Below are 19,196 nucleotides of genomic sequence, written 5' to 3' on the forward strand. Positions count from 1 at the left end.
AATCTTTAGGAATCTTCAGAACTCTGGTCGATGTGACAATCTCATCGAAGCTGCATCTACGTTCTTTGTCTTTTTGGCAATAAGTTGTATGACCTCACAACCAAGCATAGGCACAGGAAACGTTTGATGTTCAGAGAGAATAGAAAATGAATGCCTAGCAAGCTCTTATCAACTTTTGGCCATTACCGCCACCTCGAAATGCCACCGCCCTACAATCTCGGCGCCCTACCATTATAATCAACACCAGCCGAAGCAGTGTAATTAGCAAAGCAATCATAGTCAAAATCAATTTCAGCACTTCTCTTCTGCAGAACAGAAACAACATGATCGAAAGAGCAGAGGCCATTCGGGTCAACGGGGCAACCAGGATACGATTCATCGATAGGGATGACGGCATCGTTGCTACGTGGTAGGATGTTAGCTATACTCAAGAACAGATTTCATGAACACAAGAAAAGGTATGGAAGGGGGGGAGATATTGGGATATAAGAGGATCCTCGGTATACGTACATAATAAAGCGTATCTGCTTCGTAGGCTGCAACGCCGGACAAGAAAGCACCTGCGCAGTAAAATGCGTTGCAAACGGCACAAGTTTACTCGCTACGAAGCTATTCTGCCTGCGATTCCCCGTAAGGCCAAGTGGTGGGCCTTTAAACAAAGCGGTCAAATTAAACGCAACGAGCGTATCAAGAACAACAACCTCATGCGTCGCATCCGCATAGATGGACTGATTTAGCGGAAAGAAAGTCGTCGAGTTATCAAACGTCTGGTTGAGAGCTGAGTTTGCAGCGGGATATTCCCCAGTAAAGCGCGCGATGAACTCGTCCAGGTAGCTCTTGCCTTGGGCGGCTGCGACGGGTGATCCAGGGCCGTTGTTGTAGTAGAAGGATAGGTCGAAGTAGTATTCGTAGTTTAGAAAGTCCTCCTCGCTGAAGAGACTGCAGAAGGACGAGTAGCCCAGGGCGTGCGTCTCGTACGAGCAGAGCTGGAGCATGGCTATGATGTCCACTGATGTAAAATTGATTCCGCTTGCCTGTGATTGTAGGCGGGCAATCGTCGAGTTGAAGACATTGGCGGCAAACCGATTGGCTACTGTGCTTCCGATGCTTCCCTTACTGGCAACATTTGAGTTTTTGCAAATCTCATATGGCGCACCCGAATTGTTCAGGCCAGGTGTCTCGACAAGGATCTCAATGCTGACCTGATCCTGATATTCGCCTACCCCAAAGAATCCAGCGGCGAAGTTCTCAGCAGTCTTGACCATGCGGTCCTGCGACTGAGTTCGAAACACAGGAAGGGTCCTGGCGGCCGTGAAGTTGTTCAAAATATGGCCATATAGCTGCCTGTATTCGACACCCAGGAGGAAATTCTGACTGCGTCCAAAGGGCGTGAGAAGTTCAGCACCGAGCTTATACGTCCAGTCACTCAGGAAAGCGAGCTCCCCCGAGACAGCCAGACCAGTCTTGGTAGCATTCACAATCTTCTGTGCAAATGTGCCCGGAGCCGCACCGCTGGTCGGATACCTGGCACCATGGCGGTACAGCAGGTGTACTTGCGTGATGTCGCAGGATTCTGGTACTAGCGGGCTAGCGTCAGGCAAGCCGTAGTCTGACGAGCGTAGCGAATACCACGGTGCCAGATTACCCCAGTACTTGCTACTGTCGAACCTTGGTGATGCGGAATCGCTACCATGCGGTTGTGGGATGACCAAGGGGAATTGATTGGCATTGCCGTCATTGTACGGATATGCCTTTGCTGTCTGGATAGCAAAAGGCTCCACTCCAGTTGGCGTAGGACCAGGGAAGCCGACTTTAGACTCAGGCGGGAAGAGTTCAGAGTTGACTGGGGCTGTTCGTACAAGCAATCAGCGGCGAGATTAGAGCAAGAGTAAAGATCTCGACTTACTGCCCGAGGGAGGGTACACATCAGCAGTCGCAGAGCCCGCAAAATCCGAAGCCTTGATTGTCGTCGGTGCAGCAGCAGCAGCATGAGCAAACAGTGCCAAAAAGGCAGCTGTGCGCGTAGTCGGAGTAACCTGCATCTTCATCTCGACGTCTGCGAGCTGTTAATATCGAACAAGATAGCCAAGCTTCGACAAGCTTTTACCCAGCAATGTGGATGCAACCGTTCATCTTATGCCCGTCACAGTTCCCACCGTAATGTACAGTTTCCATGATATTTTCCGGTATGAAATCAAGTGGGATAAAGTGACGACATACATGCAGGATGCAATCCAACTGACCATGGGTTTATGCCAAGATTCGGCATGCCGGCTCTTAGCACAACCCATGGTTGGTTGGATTCATAAGAGGATTTCCAAAGCGCCTACGCCCTACCGGTAATTTAAGCTATCGCTAGTTCTATAAAAGTAGTTTAAGTGCGGAGATATTTATAATTACATTAATTCCTCAATAGGTTAAAACAGTCGCTGACTATAGTTCTAAACTTGATTATCGTTCTCCTAAGTACCAAATATTGATTTTCTGCTCTCGATGACTACTGATAAGTCTGATGCGATTTCTGGTTGTATCTTGGGAGAGTGGGGAAACTTCCAAATCGGTGTTTGGTCGGATGCGGGAGCAGAGATTGGGTACTAAGGTAGATTAGCTGATAAACTATTTCAGCCAATAAACTACTCTAATATTAAAATAGATTTAATATATTATTTTTAAACCGCGATATATCTACTACTAATAATTTAATTTTAAATATAATTATAGCAATTAATTTATAAAATTTTAAAAAATAATTTTTATACTATATAGCTATAAAAATATTTAGTATTAACTAAATTACTTTAGCGCGCTAATACTAAAAGAAAATACAATTAAATACAGAAAAAGCTTAATAATAAATATATTTTAATTTATAATAAAAATTAAAACTTATATAATATATATAAAGTTTATTTAAATATAAGCTTGCACTTATAAAAACTATAATAAAAAATTTTGCTTTTAAAGTATTAAAATAGGAAATTTCTAATATATAAATTATATAATTTTTAAAAAAAATATTACAATGCTTTTACTTTTAAATATACTACTAAAATTAATTATAAATAGTACTTAGCTAATACTAAGCATAGCTATAAATTATACTTTAATTTTTTTTATTTAAAAATTTAAAAATATAAAGTTAACGCGCGCTACATTTATAATATAAATAAAAAATTTTTTTTTATTAGCATTATTTTACGCTTTAAATAAGTTTTTTTAAAGTAATTTTAAAAGTAAAAATAAATTATAGCAGCCTTATAAAATAGTAATTAAAAATAAATAATAATTTTAGTATATATTTATGCGGATAAAAGCGCAGTAAATTTAAATATAATTTTTAAAAAAAAAAAAAAAAATTTTATAACAGTTAATTACGCAATATAAAAGTAAAAAAATACTAAATTTTTTTTATAATAAGTTTTTTTAAATAGTTTAATAATAATATTAGTTTAGCCTAGTTTAAATAAATTTTTAATTAGCATATAAAAAGCAAAGTATAAGCAAATTATAAAATTTTTATTTTTAATAGCTATAGTAGCTATTTTACTACTAATTTTATAAACTTTTGCAACGCTAATAAGATTTTTTTAATAGTATTTTTTTTTTATTTAATTTATAGCTTATAACTTTTAAATATAATATTTTTTTTGCTTTTTTTAATTATTTATTTAACTAAGCTTATATACTACTTTTATTATAGCTAAAGCTTTATTTTTATAAATAAAAATTTTTTTTTTTTATTATTTTAAACTATTTATAATATTATATTTACTTTTATAAATATACAAAAGGTGTTTAAAGCTATAAGCATTAAGCTACTTAATATTAATATTATATTATAATAATTTAAAATATAACTATAATAAGAAGATTAAAAATTAATAAATAAAAAAAATAGTAATAAAAATACTTAAAACTAGCTCTGCAATTTATTTAAAATTATTATAAAAAATAAAGCAAAAGTTAAAGCTAAATAATTAAGCTTTATACTATATTCTTTTTAAGTGCAAAATAAACTTTTTTTATTATAAAAATAAAAGTCTTTGCAACGCGCTTTTAATTACTAAAAAAAAGTATAAAAATAAAAGCAAACTTTTAAATTTTTAATAGTATAAAAAGCTTTATAGCGCTATAATATTTTAAAATTTAAAAATTATTTAGGAAGTTTACGCGCGCAATACAGTAAAATAATATAAAAATAAGTTCTCTAAATAGGGACCCTATTAAACTATTATATATTAATTTTATTATTAATAACTAACTAAGCTTTAGCAGCTCCTTAGCTAACTTAGGCTGCTATAATAATATATAAACTACTGCAATTATAAATACTATAAATACTAATACTGCAAATACTATAATATTATAATACTATAATACTATAATTACTGCGATTACTATAACTTTATAAAGTTATAAAGTAAAATACTAAAATTTAAATTAATATAAAATAAATTATATTTAGTAGCAAAAAATATAGTATTAAACTTTTTTGCTGTACTACTAAATTTTGTAATACTAAATGCTTTATACTTTAAACTTTCTGCGATAAGCAATTAATAGCTTATAATTTATTATTATTTTTTTTATAATTATTTTATAATAAGCTTTATTACTTATATAAATAATAGTACTAATATACTGTACAATACTAGGCTTATAGTATTAAGCGCTACTTGCTGCACTATTATATTGCGTATTATAATTAATAACTATTTACTTACTAATACGCAAGTACTTTTTTAGCTTTTTTTACTATAAAAAACTATTAATAAATAAGTTTTTATTATTTATTTTTTTTTTTTTAGCTAGCTTTTTAGCTAGCTTTTCTAGTATGCACTGCTAGTTAATAAAAAAAAACTTATTTAGCAATTTTAGCTACTTTATATAATTTAGCAGTAAGCAAATATATTACTATTATATAGCTGCAATAATTACTTACTTTAAATATATAAATTTTTAATATAGAATTAGAAAAACTTTAACACTTTCTAAGCTTTTAGGCTTAATAACTAATAATAGTTATTAATGCAGGCCTTTTTCCTGTATTTTATAATTATAGTATTTAGATAGTTAAAGTCTACTTTATTAATAATTAAAAATAAATATATAGTATCTACGCAATAGTTAGAAATATATAACTAATAAGTATATAAGAATAAACTAACTTTTAGTAAGCTATAGTATAAAAATAAGTTTTATTTTTAATTACTTTTGCGTTAAATACTATTATATTAAATAATTATTACTATTAAAAAAGTATTGCAAAATTTTATAAAGTAAAAAATAATATTTTAACTATAATATTTTATATATTATGCGCTAAGCAATTGCTACTACTAAATTACTACTACTAAATTATAATTATAAAACTTTTATTATATAATTTTATAATTTTCTGCTTTTGCGCTTTATACTTTATTTTTTTTTTTTACTTTTTGCTTTTTTGCTTTTTATTAGAAATTTTTATTATAAGAATCTTTTAAATATACTTTATAGTATTATCCCCTTTTTTGCTAAAAAAATAATATCTTTTTAAAATAACTATTTAATATTCTATAATATTATTATATTAGACTTATAGAACTATTATAAACTAAGTATATTGCGTACTTATTATTAAATTAATTTATTACAAGCTATAAATAGATAGCTTGCAATATACTATAGTATATTTTTTTTAAAGTATAGCTTAAAAATAGAGGCCTGAGCTGCTGTTACAGCTATACAATTGTAGTTAAATTCGAATATTGTAGCCTATTAAGGAAAAGCTTCTACGGCTTTAAAAACCTTAATAATTTAGTTAACTATATAGCTAAGTTTAATAATTATTTAATTAAATCTGAATTATATTAGAATAAACTTAAGTTATACCTAAGTTATACTTAAGTTATACCTAAGTTATATCTTAATTATATTTAAATTATATGCAGTAAACTAAGTTCAAATCCTGCAGTTTCTAATAATAAAAGCTGTATTTTTCTTTTTTTTGCCAAATTTGGTTACCTACTTAGGTAAAAATCCAAATTTTTGTAGCTTAATTTTTTGTAATTAACTTTAGAAGGCCTCTTTGCCCTCGCTGTAGCTATCGATAAAGTATAGTTTAATATAGTAAACTAGTATAGATATATAGATTTTATTATATATAGTACTGTTGTTTTATTATTAAATAGCTGCTTGAGCGGTTTTAGCCTTCCTTTAATATAAAAATAAAATTAAATAATTTTAAAAAAAAAAATAAAAAAGCTAAAAATAGTAGCAATATTATATAAAAAAAAAATTATAAAAAAAGTAAAAGTAGTATAGTTGCTTGCTAAAAAGCGCGCTATAAAAAAATATATAATAATAATTTAAAAATAAACTACTACGCGCGTACAAAAGCAATAAAAAAAAAAAACTATAATTTTATAAAAACTTTATAATAAAGTAAATAAATATAAGTAAATAATTTTATATTTTACAAATTTAAATATAGTAAAGCGTTATTATATTATAAATGCTAAAAGTAGTAGTTTAAATATATTATAGCTACTACTGCTTTTATTTAAAACTACTATGCGCAGCTACTAAATTAACTTTTTATAAAAATTTAAATAATATAAATTAATTGCAAGCATTTATTTACTAATACTTTAAAATTTTTTATAATAATAACTTTTATTAGTAGCTTTATAGCTTTATTTTTACAAATAAGTAACTTTTATTAAAGTGGTTTATTAGCTGAAACAGTTTATCGGCTGATCCACCTCAGTAACCGAGGCTGGCTATCGATTTGAGCGGTGGCTATAGCGCGTGCGAGCATAATATGACCGTTATCCTCGTTAAGATAGGCTAGTTAAGAAACCATAGTTGAGAGCTGCTGCTTAACTAGACTACCCTGGGCGGAAGAAATTGAACGCGTACGTTGAGCATACTTTGAGAACCTTGAGAATCGTTGGTTGGAGTGTAGCGTCAAGCTCAACTGCGACTCCTCCATTGGCTCATTCTTGCACGGCTACAACTCGCCCACAGTACTGTGGTCTTGCTCAGACGATAAATCGACATCCTCGCGAAGCGGGAGCGGGCACGGAACATCTGTGTTCCTTGAGCTTGGCGCGGCTCTGCTATTTAAGCACCGTTCCTCGCTCCGAGCAAACTTTTCTCCTTAGGTCAGAATCCTGCGTTTACCGGCTACAGCTATGTCTCTTTCCTTGGAAAGATGACAGTTTTACGCAATAATTATCGGAAGCAGCTCCTGTCTACTTTCTTGCGATGATGACTTCGTGTCTGATGCATATTGTAGCTCCTGTTTTCCATGTGCATGCAGAGCGTTTGGCAGTGATGAAGTGCACAAGCAAAAACTGAGCCTACAACCTCACTGACCTACATATAACATTCCGCCTTAAGGCTATATATCTGTTTGGGTCACAATTATTATTTAAATATAGAAAGATTCTCGGAATGGTACTAGAAAGAGAAGATGGCATGCAGGGAGAGAACAAAGATGATGAATTCGATATATATTGTCAAGTAGCTATGTCATGTACAGAAGACTGTTGACCAGTAGAACCATGTGTTGCTCACGAAAAAAAAAGGGCGGCCTTTTACGCAGTTCAGAATTCTGCGTGGCCTACAGAAATCTCATGGGAACGAGAAGCCTGCATACCACCGGCTATCTTGATCTAGGAGTCTTTGGGAACAAAAGCGTCATGGGAACCTTGCCCGAAGGGGGCCCTCGACCAGCAGAACAAGGTCGTTAATCTTGAAGACTCCACCTGGGTACTCGCTCGGTCCTACACAAGCTGTCAGCGAAAGGGAAGGGGAATCACTTACCTGTATGTGTAGAGAAAGAAAGTCGGAGAAGAGGAGGGGAAGAGAGCTTCAAATACCCAGCGAGGGACCAAAGCTCGTGGCGATGACGCTGTTGTGAGCCTTCCTGTTATTCAAAGCAGAAGCCGTCGTCATGGCGTCTACCCTGCCTGTTGTCATCTCTAAGGGGAGGAGCGTACCAGAACACCGAATCTATCAGGCGACTCCTTTCTGTCCATTGCTTGATGAAGACTGTGCGAATCACCTCTGCTTCAGTTGGGGAGTTTGGTATAATAGCATAGATTCTAGACGTAATTTCTCTTAAACACTGTGTATGCAGAGTATGTACCTTTTACAAATAGTCTTGAGTGATTGGATGGCATTTTCTCTCTCTCTAAAGATTCCCAGCACCGAGATGAGGCAGCGTCTTGAACAGAAATGATTAGGCTCTGCTGATTCCTCCTGTAGTAGGATACCACACGCGGCACATGCTAGGTGGCGTGTAACAACTGGAGGAATCAGATGATGCAGGGCCAGTCGTAAACGCTGACTAGGTGCAAAATGTCTTGGAAGATATCACGATAGGAAAAAGGCGGACGTTTCAATTAGGTACACTCCCATTTAATGTCAATTATCGTCCAAATTGACGTACACAGTAGTCATAATTGTATTACACAGCTCAAGTCTATCTACACATAGTATCCGAGTACAATCGCTTCCTTTTGAAGACGATACAAAATCCCCAGAAACGCCGTTGTGTATGCAAATGAGCACAAGATTAAGCTTCTTTGTCGTGAGGTGACTGCAGAAATCAACGAACACTCATTCATAGCCATGAGCTCGTCAGCCGTAATCGTGATTCATCGATGCTGCAAAGAAAGACCTGATAAAAGCTACCGGCACAGTGGCACGGTAGTCAGAGCAAGTAAATGCAAGAATGCAATACGCAAGCTATGCAAAACACTCTCATCATCTTACGTATCCATTAGCAGATATGGAAGCAAGGATGCTGAGCAGCAGCCACCCAAGGCTATGTGACAGGCCAACGGCTTCGCAGGCCCTGCATCCACTGCCCGTAAAGAATATCAGCAAGGAGACCCTGCTGTTCCATACCCTTCTCCACATGACCCGGCAGCTTCTTCTCGTTCAGCATGCCCTGACCATCAGCACTATAGGTCTTTTCGCCGAAACCAAACGCACTCTGACGGCGCCGGTGCGACTTGAGATGCGGGTTATTCTGAGCCAGCACAAGCTTTGCACCCTTCATGGGAGAGCCCGAAGGTGTCGACGTCGGAGTACGATCGTATTCCTCCGAATCTTTGCTAACGGACGAACTACTTGTTGACGCGGTGCTGGATCGGATGCGTGTTGTGCTTGTTCCATGGACAGTAGTGCCGCCCAAACTCGTTTCGCTGGTGTTGGTGTTGTGCTTCCGGGGTGATTTGTGTGGCGATTGTGTAGGAGTGACCTCGATCCCAAGGGCGGAGGCTAGCTTCGAGTCATTTTTCAGTCGGTCGACCATGGCCTTTAACAGTAGAAATTCGCCCTGAGGGTCGGCTTCGTTGAGGCTGGCCCATGATTGGTGAACTCGACCGATGGCTTCTCGCTGATGAGGCGATCCAGAATCAGCATACGCTTCCTGGAATACGGAATCGAGGACCTTGCTGTAGGCGCGACGGCCGTAGAGTGCTTCCTTGGTGATGGGCATTGGCGGGTACTCAAGAGCTGGTGGCTCATTCTCGTTGTTCACGTCGAGAGGGTGGTTCGAGGTGGGCGGTGATAGGCGAAATGTTCGGGCCTCGGGGTTGGGTTGGAAAGACTGATTGCTCGGGTTGCCTTGGTTGCTGGGAGGGTTTGCACGAAGCCCCTCACGACGCTCTCTAGATGATACTCGCTTGAAATGGCGTACAGTTGAGGGAGAGTTACCGAAGGTGAGATCCACACCCAGGGGTTGCTTGTTGCTAACACGACGAGCAGTTCCCGAAGAAACTCGGAAGGCGGTAGCCTGGGACACCCTCCGCGATGATACTCGACGGCGCTCTGGCATCGGAGAGTCTGTGACGTTGCCAAGAGGAGCTGCGTGAAGGTCCATATGTTGCATAGCGGCCGACACTGAATCCGTACCCGAAGAGGGTATGCGTGCCTGCTTGCGTCGCCTCGCTGTTTGACGTGCTGGAGCAACAGTGCCAGGCTTGACTGTGTCGAAGACCCATTCGTCTTCTTCGGCCCTTGGTGAGAAATTGACCCTAAAATGAGGGTTAGCAAGAATGGCAGGAGTGGTATGTGGAAGTACGTACATGGTCTCCTCGTAGTACTTGACATGTGAGGACGCCTGCTGCTCCCTCTGGGCGTCGAACATTTGCTTGCGTTCGATCAACTCGCGTAGTGCTTCCACCTTGCCTGCACGTTGAATGAATCTATGCTTTAGCAACTCCTTTGCTGTTGCACGTCGATCCGGGTCTTTGATAAGACACTGAGAAATGAAGTCCTTGAAGTCCTTACTCCACTGGTCGCCCTCTAGCCGAGGCGCTGGGTTCTTGGGAATGGTAAAGAGGACCTTCATGGGGTGGGCTCCAGCATATGGCGGTGCACCCTCTGCCAATTCCATGGCAGTTATCCCTAGAGACCAAACATCGGCGCGGAAGTCATAGCCAGCTTCTTGTATCACCTCGGGTGCCATCCAGAACGGCGTGCCCACGAACGTCATGCGCTGTGATTTGATGTTGGTCAATTGTGCGGCGACGCCAAAATCAGCGAGCTTGACTCTGCCTTGGTCGGTGAGGAGGACGTTTGCGGCCTTGATATCTCGATGGATCTTGCCCGTCGAATGCAGGTACTCGAGTCCGAGCAGAAGCTCTCGACACATGATGGCGATGTGGGGTTCGTTGAGGGGACCGGGTGCCAGCTGTGACCGTCAGTATAAGTGTACGATGACGTATTTGCTTTCTGTTGCTCAAGCGTACCAAGTCTGCGGCCGAGCCTCCTCCAAGATACTCCATGACGATCCATAGCTTGACGCCCTTGACAAAGCTGGTCTTGTATTCGGTAATGTATGGGCTGTGGCAAGTGCTCAAAAGGGCGATTTCGGCTTGTATATCCACGAGCTCTTCGCTGCTGTCTTCGAGGTCGATCTAGACGGGTGAGTATGTTGGGCTATAACTTGGGTGCAAGACTCGTACATGCTTGATGGCAACCGTCTCGCCCGTGCTGCGATCGATGGCCTTGAATACCTTGCCAAAGCTACCGCCTATGAATTGGTTAGCTAGGGCGGCTAAGGATTCAAAGGTCAAGACGTACTGCCGAGCTCTTCCATGACCTGGTAATTGTCTGCCATTGTGGGCGTGGGTGGGGGATTGCTGAGCTGGGATGCGGTTGCTCAGAGAAGCCAGATGGCTGTTGAATCCAGGGTGAAGAGGGACGACGGGCGCTCTGGTGTGGTTCTGGGTGGATAGGAATAGGGTGCAAGTGGTGATGTGCCCCCAGATGCGACGGCGGTGGTGGGTCGTGGAGATTGTGCAGGGTCCATTTGGCGTGGATCACCGTAGCAACGAGCTCGACCACCAACAAAGAGCACGCGCCGCTCGCTGGACTCGCCCGACCAGCTCGTTGTGGCGTACTTGGAGGAGGCAAATGGGGGATGAAAGTGAAGGTGGATGAAATTTTCTAGAGAGTGAATGAAGAGGCTCACTTGGAGGGTTGCACCTGCCGTTCCCACATGAGGACCGTTTCGAAGGCCACCCGTACCGTACCTGCAGCAGTAGTTCCTATCGGCTCTTGCAGACTACCCTGCATCAACTCCGCAATTCGGCTAATAATAATGATGATGAGAAGAGGATCACGGGTGTCGCTGTGCCAATTGGTGTGTTGTGCAGAGGCGCGCCTTGCTGTATCGAGGACGCGTAAACAGTGTTCCAGACGCTTTACGCGGGGACCGACGCCTAGGCCAATGACGTGCATCCATCACGAACACCAGTTGGTTGCCTTGTAATAAGTTAGGTTCCAGAAAACAAGAAGAGACTAACTTGTAGAAAAGAAACGCTGCCTGTTACCGGATGATGTGTGATGCAGTACTAGAGAGATCCTCGTTGGAAGACGGATACGGGCTGCGCTGGCATCCGAGCCGCCCAATCATTCACACATGTTCGTCGACACATGAAATGCCGAATTGGGTGGACCATCTCGGAGATGAATGCCCCTCTTGCGGCTTCGAGTAGCTCGTTCACGCACATTTGACCAGTGTAGTATACATGAGGCATTTCGCAGGCAATGCCCATTAATCTCGGTCTCCAACACTTCCAGCTGCAAAGTGACATAAACAACAATGGGAATAAACTCTCTCGACTCCAACCAATTCGCCCTCATCCATGGATCCATCCGTTCTCCTCACCCTCTCCAGCGACGCTAACCAAACAGGCCCTTCCCTCCCATGGCCAGCGGGACTGGGCGCCGGTGCCTGTATTGGTTTGTTTAGGGGGCTCGAGCGGACAACACCCGCGTGAGCAACGGGAACGGTAACACAAAGACTACGGCTTTGGCAGTCGACTCTTCGCAATCTTGTCCTCTCTCTCTCCCTCTGGCCTCGAGAAATGCCCCCTCCAAAGAGCCTGGCATGGTTTCCTGCACGGCCAGCCCCACCCTAGTCAGGACGTGGTTTTCGTGGGTTAGAGGCTCTGTTCTCCTGCGCTTAATTGGCCTCCCGGCGGCTCTGCTGACCCTTTATTTGGAAATCTACGGCAGCTCCCCAGCCACTGCCTCGCTTATCCTTCACCGCTTGCGTCGACGCCTCCGTCTCTCTTCCTTTGTCTGCACCCTCACAAAGGGACATGACATGACCTCGAATTCAATCTCTTACTTTGGAGGCGCTGATTCCATGGACCGCGCACAGACACAGTCCCTGAACGGCAAAGGGGCGAGCTCCTCAAAACCATCCGACTCGGACGCCTCGACCTCGACCTCGACCACTCTTTCTCACCCGTCTCCTACCATGCCAACCCATTCGCGCTCCAAGACGGCCTCGCACGTTGACGTTGTCGGCCAGGGCAAACGACTCTCATTACAATTTCCTATCCAACCAGCTGCTGGCAGCAATTCGCCCTTGAGCAGCGAATCTCGGTCCCGCCCACAATCTTGGGTTGGCGCTCCATCTCCCCTTCTTTCCCCGGACGCCACCTCCTCGCCCTCCGAGACTAGTATATTAGGTGTCCTTGCCGCTCAAGAACGTTATGTTTTGGAGCTCAGAGAGGAACTCAACAAAGCCGAGGCAGACCTCAAGACGCTGAAGAAGCATTACGCTCTTCACGAAGCCAACAAGCGCCGAAATGACGTGCGCAGGGTCGCTCAACTCCATCCTGTCAACACTTCGCTAGCCAACATCCCAGCAGACCGAACCGACGAGGATGGGTCCAATCTATGGATGCAGCGCGAGATGGAGCGCAGGAAAGCTTTGCTTAGCAACACAAAGACGTCTCAGAGGAAGGTCTTCAGCGGCTCGCGTCACCTTCGTACCCTCTCTCTGCTATCGCCAGACAAGCCCTACGCGCCATCTTTCCCTCAGCCACTAGATCTCGAAAACGAAGACTCGACTGATAAGCAACCCACACTCCCCCCACGGTCATCCACGTCCTCCGACATCACGAAACGAGTACTTGATGCCGTGGACAGCGACCAGTACGACCTGGGAGGTATTCCAAACATGCAACGAGAAAACATCATCCGGGCTGGGACGCAGATGGCGGCCGACTTCAAGAACGGGCTGTTCACATTTATTGAAGACATAAGACAAGCCACCGTCGGCGACGAAGCCGTCAATGGGGCTGATGGTGTTCCTACCTCCGTGAATGCTAGGGCTACCTCCACAAAACCTGACCGAAAAGCGTCCGGCGGTCGGCCACCCCTGAATCGGTCAGCTAGCTCCAAGAAGTCGACCCAGAGGACAGGTTCCATTGCCGATGACTTTTGGAAGGAGAATGGTTTGAGTGAACCTAAGTCCACTGCCATAAACAAGAAGACTCACACTATCAAGAACGTCCAAACCCCGCAAAAGCAGCTTCGCACACCAACGGACGAAGACGAAGACTGGGATAACTGGGATACCCCAAATGACGCTGATGCCTATGTCGCAAAAACGACAGACTCGCACAATAGCTCAGACGAGTCGGAGCCAACGTCGCCCGCCTCAGGTCCAGGCAGCTCAAGGACGAGTACCAGGTACCACTCCAAGCGTCATGACTCAAAGGCATCATCGCTCACAACCACCAGCTCTGCGGGCCACCCCGACGAGGCCACGTCGCGCGATCTGAAGCGCAACTCGATACCATGGCCTGACCTGGTCAAGCTCTCGCCCAACAATCTCAAGCGCACAGCATCGCACTTGATGAAAGAGTGGGAGAAGCAACTTACGCCCCCGCCCGAGTCGAGGATCTCGGGCCATGCTCATGGAGACTACCTTGGTCGCTCGAGCTCGCCCCCTGCGTAATCTTAATGAGGAACGATTTTACACGTAGCATATTATATATACGTTGATGACGATACGCCATTTATACGGCAATGTCTAATTCTATCTTAGAGGGGGATGAGCTTTGTTTGGCGGTTTGTTGTACAGTCATGGTGATATCAAGCAGAGCATGGTGTTGGGAGCAGGCGCATAATCATGTACACTGGGCTTTTAGACCTAGCATTGGGATGATGTCTATTGTTGTTAGAAACGTATTGAGAATCAATAGATATGTCTCCTCAAAGCCTCGTTAGACCACACATGATGTGTTATTTCTTGGACTGACACCATGGCTAGCCGTTGGCTCGAGTCTATCTGTAAGATCGAATGTCATCACGAACTTCTCCGTATTTGCAGTGAGACTATAAATCAAGATAGCTTACTAGACCGTCCTCTGGTGTAGGTGCCTGTTGAGTATTTTCCTCGTTCCACAGGTCATGCCTTCCATCCATCTTCAACCTTGGAACCCAGCCCAGCTAAAATAGGTCTCGAATTCAACGCCAAGAGCCACCCCGGCATCTGCCGTCCTCCGCGCGAACTCCGCAAAAGTTCCCACATCGCAACCACCACCCGCGCCCTCCCATCCTCGCCTACTCTACACACTTCTCCGTTTCCTCCGTTTCCCCTCGTACCGTTCCTATCATGGCGTTTCCAGGAAACCCGGGTATGCTGCCCGGCGCTATGAATCCCAACGCAGGCATGTCGGAGCAGGAACAGCAGATGGTGAAAATGGTATGTCGACTCCGACTATGCGGGCGCAGATGGTGCGATGGACATCCTTGAGATGGGGAGTCAAGAGGGGAGTTTTAGCTAACAGGCTGTATAGATGCAAACGAGCATGGAGTCTTGTATTGGCAAGACGGTCATGGCGGGCGTCATGGGTGGAGGCCTGGGTGCCATGTTCGGATTGTTCATGGCTTCGGTACGTCTATTTCTTCTCTTATATACACAGATGGTGGGAGGCTAACGATGTTTCCTAGATGCGTTACGATACCCCAATGTCACAGCCGCTGCCTGTGACAACCCCAACTCCAGCCTCCACAGCAAAACCGTCCACAGCAAAACCCACCACTGGAGCCGTAGCTGCTGCCGTTAAGCCAGTTCCTGCAGTACCTATACCCACAATCGCCGCAAGCACCGTTACCTCATCCTCCATGTCCTCAACCGCCACCGCCACCGCGGCATCCACAACATCAGCAGGCGCCTCCGCCTCCGCGGCGATAAACCCCTATGCCGCGGTTCCCCTCACCGACCTCCCCTTCAAACAACAACTCAAGCACGGCCTCCGCGACATGTACCGCAGCTCGCTTAGTTCCGGCCGCAACTTCGCCAAAGTCGGCGCTATCTTCAGCGGCACTGAATGCGCCATCGAAGGGTTACGGGCGAAGAACGACTTGTACAATGGCGTAGCGGGCGGGTGTATCACAGGGGGTATATTGGCAAGGCAGGCGGGCCCGCAAGCAGTGGCAGTGGGTTGTGCGGGCTTCGCGGTTTTCAGTGCTGCGATTGATGCGTATATGCGTATGCCTGAGGATGAGAAGAGTAGACCTATTGCGTAAAGAGGGGTAGTCGGAGAGGGGGCCTCACAAGAAAGAGGTTGGAATTGAAGCGAGTGGATGTGTTTATTGTACGACTACTGTATACCACGAACGACTTGTGACAGCATGAGATTCGCAATATGCATCGGGCGGCGTTCTGGTATACTCAATGATTGGGAAAGATGTCTAGGAATATTAAAAGTTTATAACGAGTAAGCTTAAAACTTTGTGCTTGTTGCATCCGAATGGACTGTTGTTTCAACGCTAGAGACCGACTGGCATTTTAGAATAGCTAGTTACTACAATACACCCGGCGGCGACTTTCAAAGGAAGAAAGAGAACAAAGAACAGGTCAGTTCCACAATGTGCAGACATGCCAGTAGCTCAATTTCAATATCTGATTTCAAAGAAGGACCCAAGGGTCGTACTCGGTCTAGATTGCTAAACGCCATAAACAGATAAAAGAAAAACAGTGCCTATGGAGCAACTCTCCCTTGAAGCCTAATAGCTACACGGCCCTATCTCGATATTCCCTGCGAAAAAAGACTTTCTGCTCTATAGCTCGCTCAACGCAGACACGTAGCGTCTTTCCCACTTGCAGTCTTGAGAGCTCGCTCAACGCAGCCATCCTTCAAAGCTAACGGAAGGTTAAATGTTATGTATTTACGGTCGCCCACTTGTTCCTCGATTTTCCAATCAGTCACAGCTCCGCAGCCCTTGATTTCATCGCGCATCTTATTTTCATCGGTGAAGAAAGTAACCCCAAAGCGCCAGAAAAAGACGGAATACCATATCCTGCAGTCTGCGTAGACGGGTGTTGCTGGTTGCGATGATGGTGCCGGTGCTGGTGCTTTCGGGGGTCCTTCGAGGCTGTAGCTGTACTTGCCGCATCCGACTTCAATCGAGCCTTTCTTAACCATGCTGTTCTGTTTATTACCATAATGGCCACCTAGTATATATGGTTAGCATTTCTTCGCTATCTGGATCAGAGAGTTCTTACAAGCGTCGGTGAATGTGCCCATGGCCTGTTCGCAGGTTTTGGCACAGAAGCCCGAACCCTTTGGCTCCCACTCAAAATGGAACTTCCAGTCTGGGTACGATTTGTCCGAAGGTGGAGGAGTGCGCCCAAAGAGTGACCGCGTTTGCAGGTCGGTGTTTTTTAGGTCTGCCTTCTTCCCACTCTTGCCATCTCCTACCTCGTTGCAGAACTTCTTGGAAACGCCTTTCCAGAAGTTAAACGCAACTTCGCTGACATCGTCATTGCCTTTGGCACAGTCGGGTGACTCCTGGGGTAACTGCTTGAATGGTGGGTCGTGGTCGTTCTTGGATCGACTGAAGGTGACCTGGTATCGAACACATCCGTCTGTGAGCTCGGCGCCCTTGAATCTATCCTGTCCGATGTTGCAGTCATCGAGTTCCTCCAGCATGGTGCTGACACAATTGATTTCAGTCACTTTCGCCTTGTCGCCGCAGTTCCCGCCTGATGCTCCATCGTATCCCGCCGCCAGCCAGTAGCTGTAGTAGTCGTAGTCGAAGCGCTTGTAGACAAACTCTGTATCGCCTGACTTGGTGACCTCTTTGCCGTCCACGCTTTTGCACCACTCAGCGATGCCCTTCTTAAGGTCGTCCCGTTTGGCGTCATATGGCAAATTCTGACACTTGAGTGGATCGTCACCACCGTACGAATAAGAGCTGGGAGAAATCTTTGGTAGACTATCCGGGTCAAAGTTCAGGATGGACTGATCCTGTTGTGGCCACTTGACCGGATTTGGTGGCTCGTCCCAGCATTCACAGCCTTTCCAGAGATTGTTCTTATCGGCGATGCCTTTGCATTTGCCGTCGCTGCCCTTGTCGCCACAGAAGTCGCAGAATGGTGTGTACCGCTTTTCTGGGCACGAATTCTCTTTACATTGGCATCCGTCGTTGTCGCCAAGGGTACACTTCCCGTCCTTACCATTGCATTTTTGTTTGTCGTCACATTGAGGTTGTTGATCCCCTGTTGGGCAGCTCTTGCAGGCGCAGCCATTATGCTTTCCGGACGTACATTTGCTGTTCTGGCCCGTACAGTCCTTGTCGCTACATTTGGGCATTGCTTCTCCTGTTGGGCACTGCTCTTCAGGTTCGCAACCACACCCTCCGTCGGGTGTGACACAAATGTTAACTCCCGGGACGGCACCGCAATCCTTGCATTTGTGCTTCTGGGCGGGACACTTTGGGTCGTCCTTGTTGGCCTCTGGTGGTTTTGGGGCTTGGAGAAGTGCGGCGCCTGCAGCGTCTGCACCAGTTCCTGTAAAGAATCAGCATAACGACCCCGCCGATGCGAGAGTAGGGGAAGAGGAAGTACCGAGAATCCAGGCAACACCGCCAGCCGCCACAACTGCTGCAGCCGCTGCAACAGTTTGTTTTCCGTCAGTTCCGGTTGTAGTCTGCGTAAAAGTGATAGTCTGTTGCTGTCTAAGAGACTTATATTTGTCGATAGTAACTAGTTCGTAGACACCAACGATTGTGGATCCAGCAGAGTTTGTTGCTGTGACTTTGGTATTGGTAGGGGCTGGTGCGCCTGCAGTACCGATTTGGCACTGGCATGGCTTACCGTTACCGCTGTTGTTCTTGCAAACTTGAGCCGTATCAGACTTGCCACCACAAGCTGGATCGTTACAGTTCATCGGAGTGTTTCCAAACTGCTCTGGACAGGATGCAGTAGGCGTGCCATCACGGCGGAGTAGGGAGTAGGACCCGGGGCGTGGTGCAGGAGTCACTTCTTGCGCAGATATAAGTTGAGCTAAAAGGCCAAGAATAAGGGGAAGATCCTTTGTATGCATAATGAAGAGTGAATGCTAATGAAAATTGAAGGCGAGATGGTGCTGAAAACATGATGGAAACGATTGAAATTATATAAGTGTGCGTGATGGCCGCCGGAGGAACTTGATGTTCGCTGCTACCCATGCATACTATTACGCCCCGCGTAAGTATAGAGTGGGCTGAGTAGGATCAAAGTGTATATCGCACGCGCCACGCTAGAGGAAGAAACAAGGGGATAGCTTATGTCGCGATGGGGATTACATAAGATATAAGGTAGAGTGCGGAGGATGTTACAGGCCATCATCGTCCGCTGCGATTGGTCTAATGCAACATCCACCCTTGTCTATCTCCGAATTAGGCACGCATGTCGTAGCGTAAGCGCCGAGGTACCGTTGGAACTCCCCTGCGTGCCAGGGTCAAAAATCAACCTTTCTAGTGTTTCGACTGTTAATAAGTCCACCTCGGCCTCGAAATTCGGCTGTAATATTTAAGTTCAATAACTTTCGGAAAGGCTAATGCTATGGGATAAGCCCAAATTATACCAACACGAACTTAGACAAGGAAACTTTGGACGC

General features: G+C 44.1%; 5 protein-coding genes across 5 annotated transcripts; 2 read left to right on the top strand and 3 right to left on the bottom strand.

Moving 5' to 3' along the window:
* Window positions 1-47: 47 nt before the first annotated feature.
* Window positions 48-2,174, bottom strand: K460DRAFT_307796 (phosphoglycerate mutase-like protein). Its single transcript, XM_040930082.1, has 3 exons — window positions 1,907-2,174; window positions 511-1,849; window positions 48-402 (listed from the first exon to the last, which is right to left on the bottom strand). The coding sequence occupies exons 1-3, from the start codon at window positions 2,046-2,048 to the stop codon at window positions 210-212; spliced, it is 1,674 nt and encodes a 557-aa protein (XP_040790566.1). The 5' UTR covers window positions 2,049-2,174; the 3' UTR covers window positions 48-209.
* A 6,205-nt stretch (window positions 2,175-8,379) lies between these two features.
* K460DRAFT_384240 (Pkinase-domain-containing protein) lies at window positions 8,380-11,611 on the bottom strand. The gene is made up of 5 exons (XM_040935489.1): window positions 11,086-11,611; window positions 10,968-11,035; window positions 10,752-10,919; window positions 10,086-10,693; window positions 8,380-10,034 (listed from the first exon to the last, which is right to left on the bottom strand). The coding sequence occupies exons 1-5, from the start codon at window positions 11,120-11,122 to the stop codon at window positions 8,819-8,821; spliced, it is 2,097 nt and encodes a 698-aa protein (XP_040790567.1). The 5' UTR covers window positions 11,123-11,611; the 3' UTR covers window positions 8,380-8,818.
* A 556-nt stretch (window positions 11,612-12,167) lies between these two features.
* K460DRAFT_364013 (uncharacterized protein) lies at window positions 12,168-14,538 on the top strand. Its single transcript, XM_040932931.1, has one exon. The coding sequence runs from the start codon at window positions 12,398-12,400 to the stop codon at window positions 14,261-14,263; it is 1,866 nt and encodes a 621-aa protein (XP_040790568.1). The 5' UTR covers window positions 12,168-12,397; the 3' UTR covers window positions 14,264-14,538.
* A 302-nt stretch (window positions 14,539-14,840) lies between these two features.
* Window positions 14,841-16,192, top strand: K460DRAFT_307805 (mitochondrial import inner membrane translocase, subunit Tim17/22). The gene is made up of 3 exons (XM_040930083.1): window positions 14,841-15,013; window positions 15,108-15,203; window positions 15,262-16,192. The coding sequence occupies exons 1-3, from the start codon at window positions 14,924-14,926 to the stop codon at window positions 15,838-15,840; spliced, it is 765 nt and encodes a 254-aa protein (XP_040790569.1). The 5' UTR covers window positions 14,841-14,923; the 3' UTR covers window positions 15,841-16,192.
* A 160-nt stretch (window positions 16,193-16,352) lies between these two features.
* Window positions 16,353-18,641, bottom strand: K460DRAFT_393202 (uncharacterized protein; the record flags this gene model as incomplete). Its single annotated transcript, XM_040935927.1, has 3 exons — window positions 16,353-16,768; window positions 16,820-18,106; window positions 18,164-18,641. The coding sequence occupies 3 exons, from the start codon at window positions 18,639-18,641 to the stop codon at window positions 16,386-16,388; spliced, it is 2,148 nt and encodes a 715-aa protein (XP_040790570.1). The 3' UTR covers window positions 16,353-16,385.
* Window positions 18,642-19,196: the final 555 nt, after the last annotated feature.

The sequence above is a fragment of the Cucurbitaria berberidis genome, assembly GCF_010015615.1.
Source record: "Cucurbitaria berberidis CBS 394.84 unplaced genomic scaffold K460scaffold_2, whole genome shotgun sequence".
In the NCBI taxonomy this organism is placed as follows: Eukaryota; Fungi; Ascomycota; class Dothideomycetes; order Pleosporales; family Cucurbitariaceae; genus Cucurbitaria; species Cucurbitaria berberidis.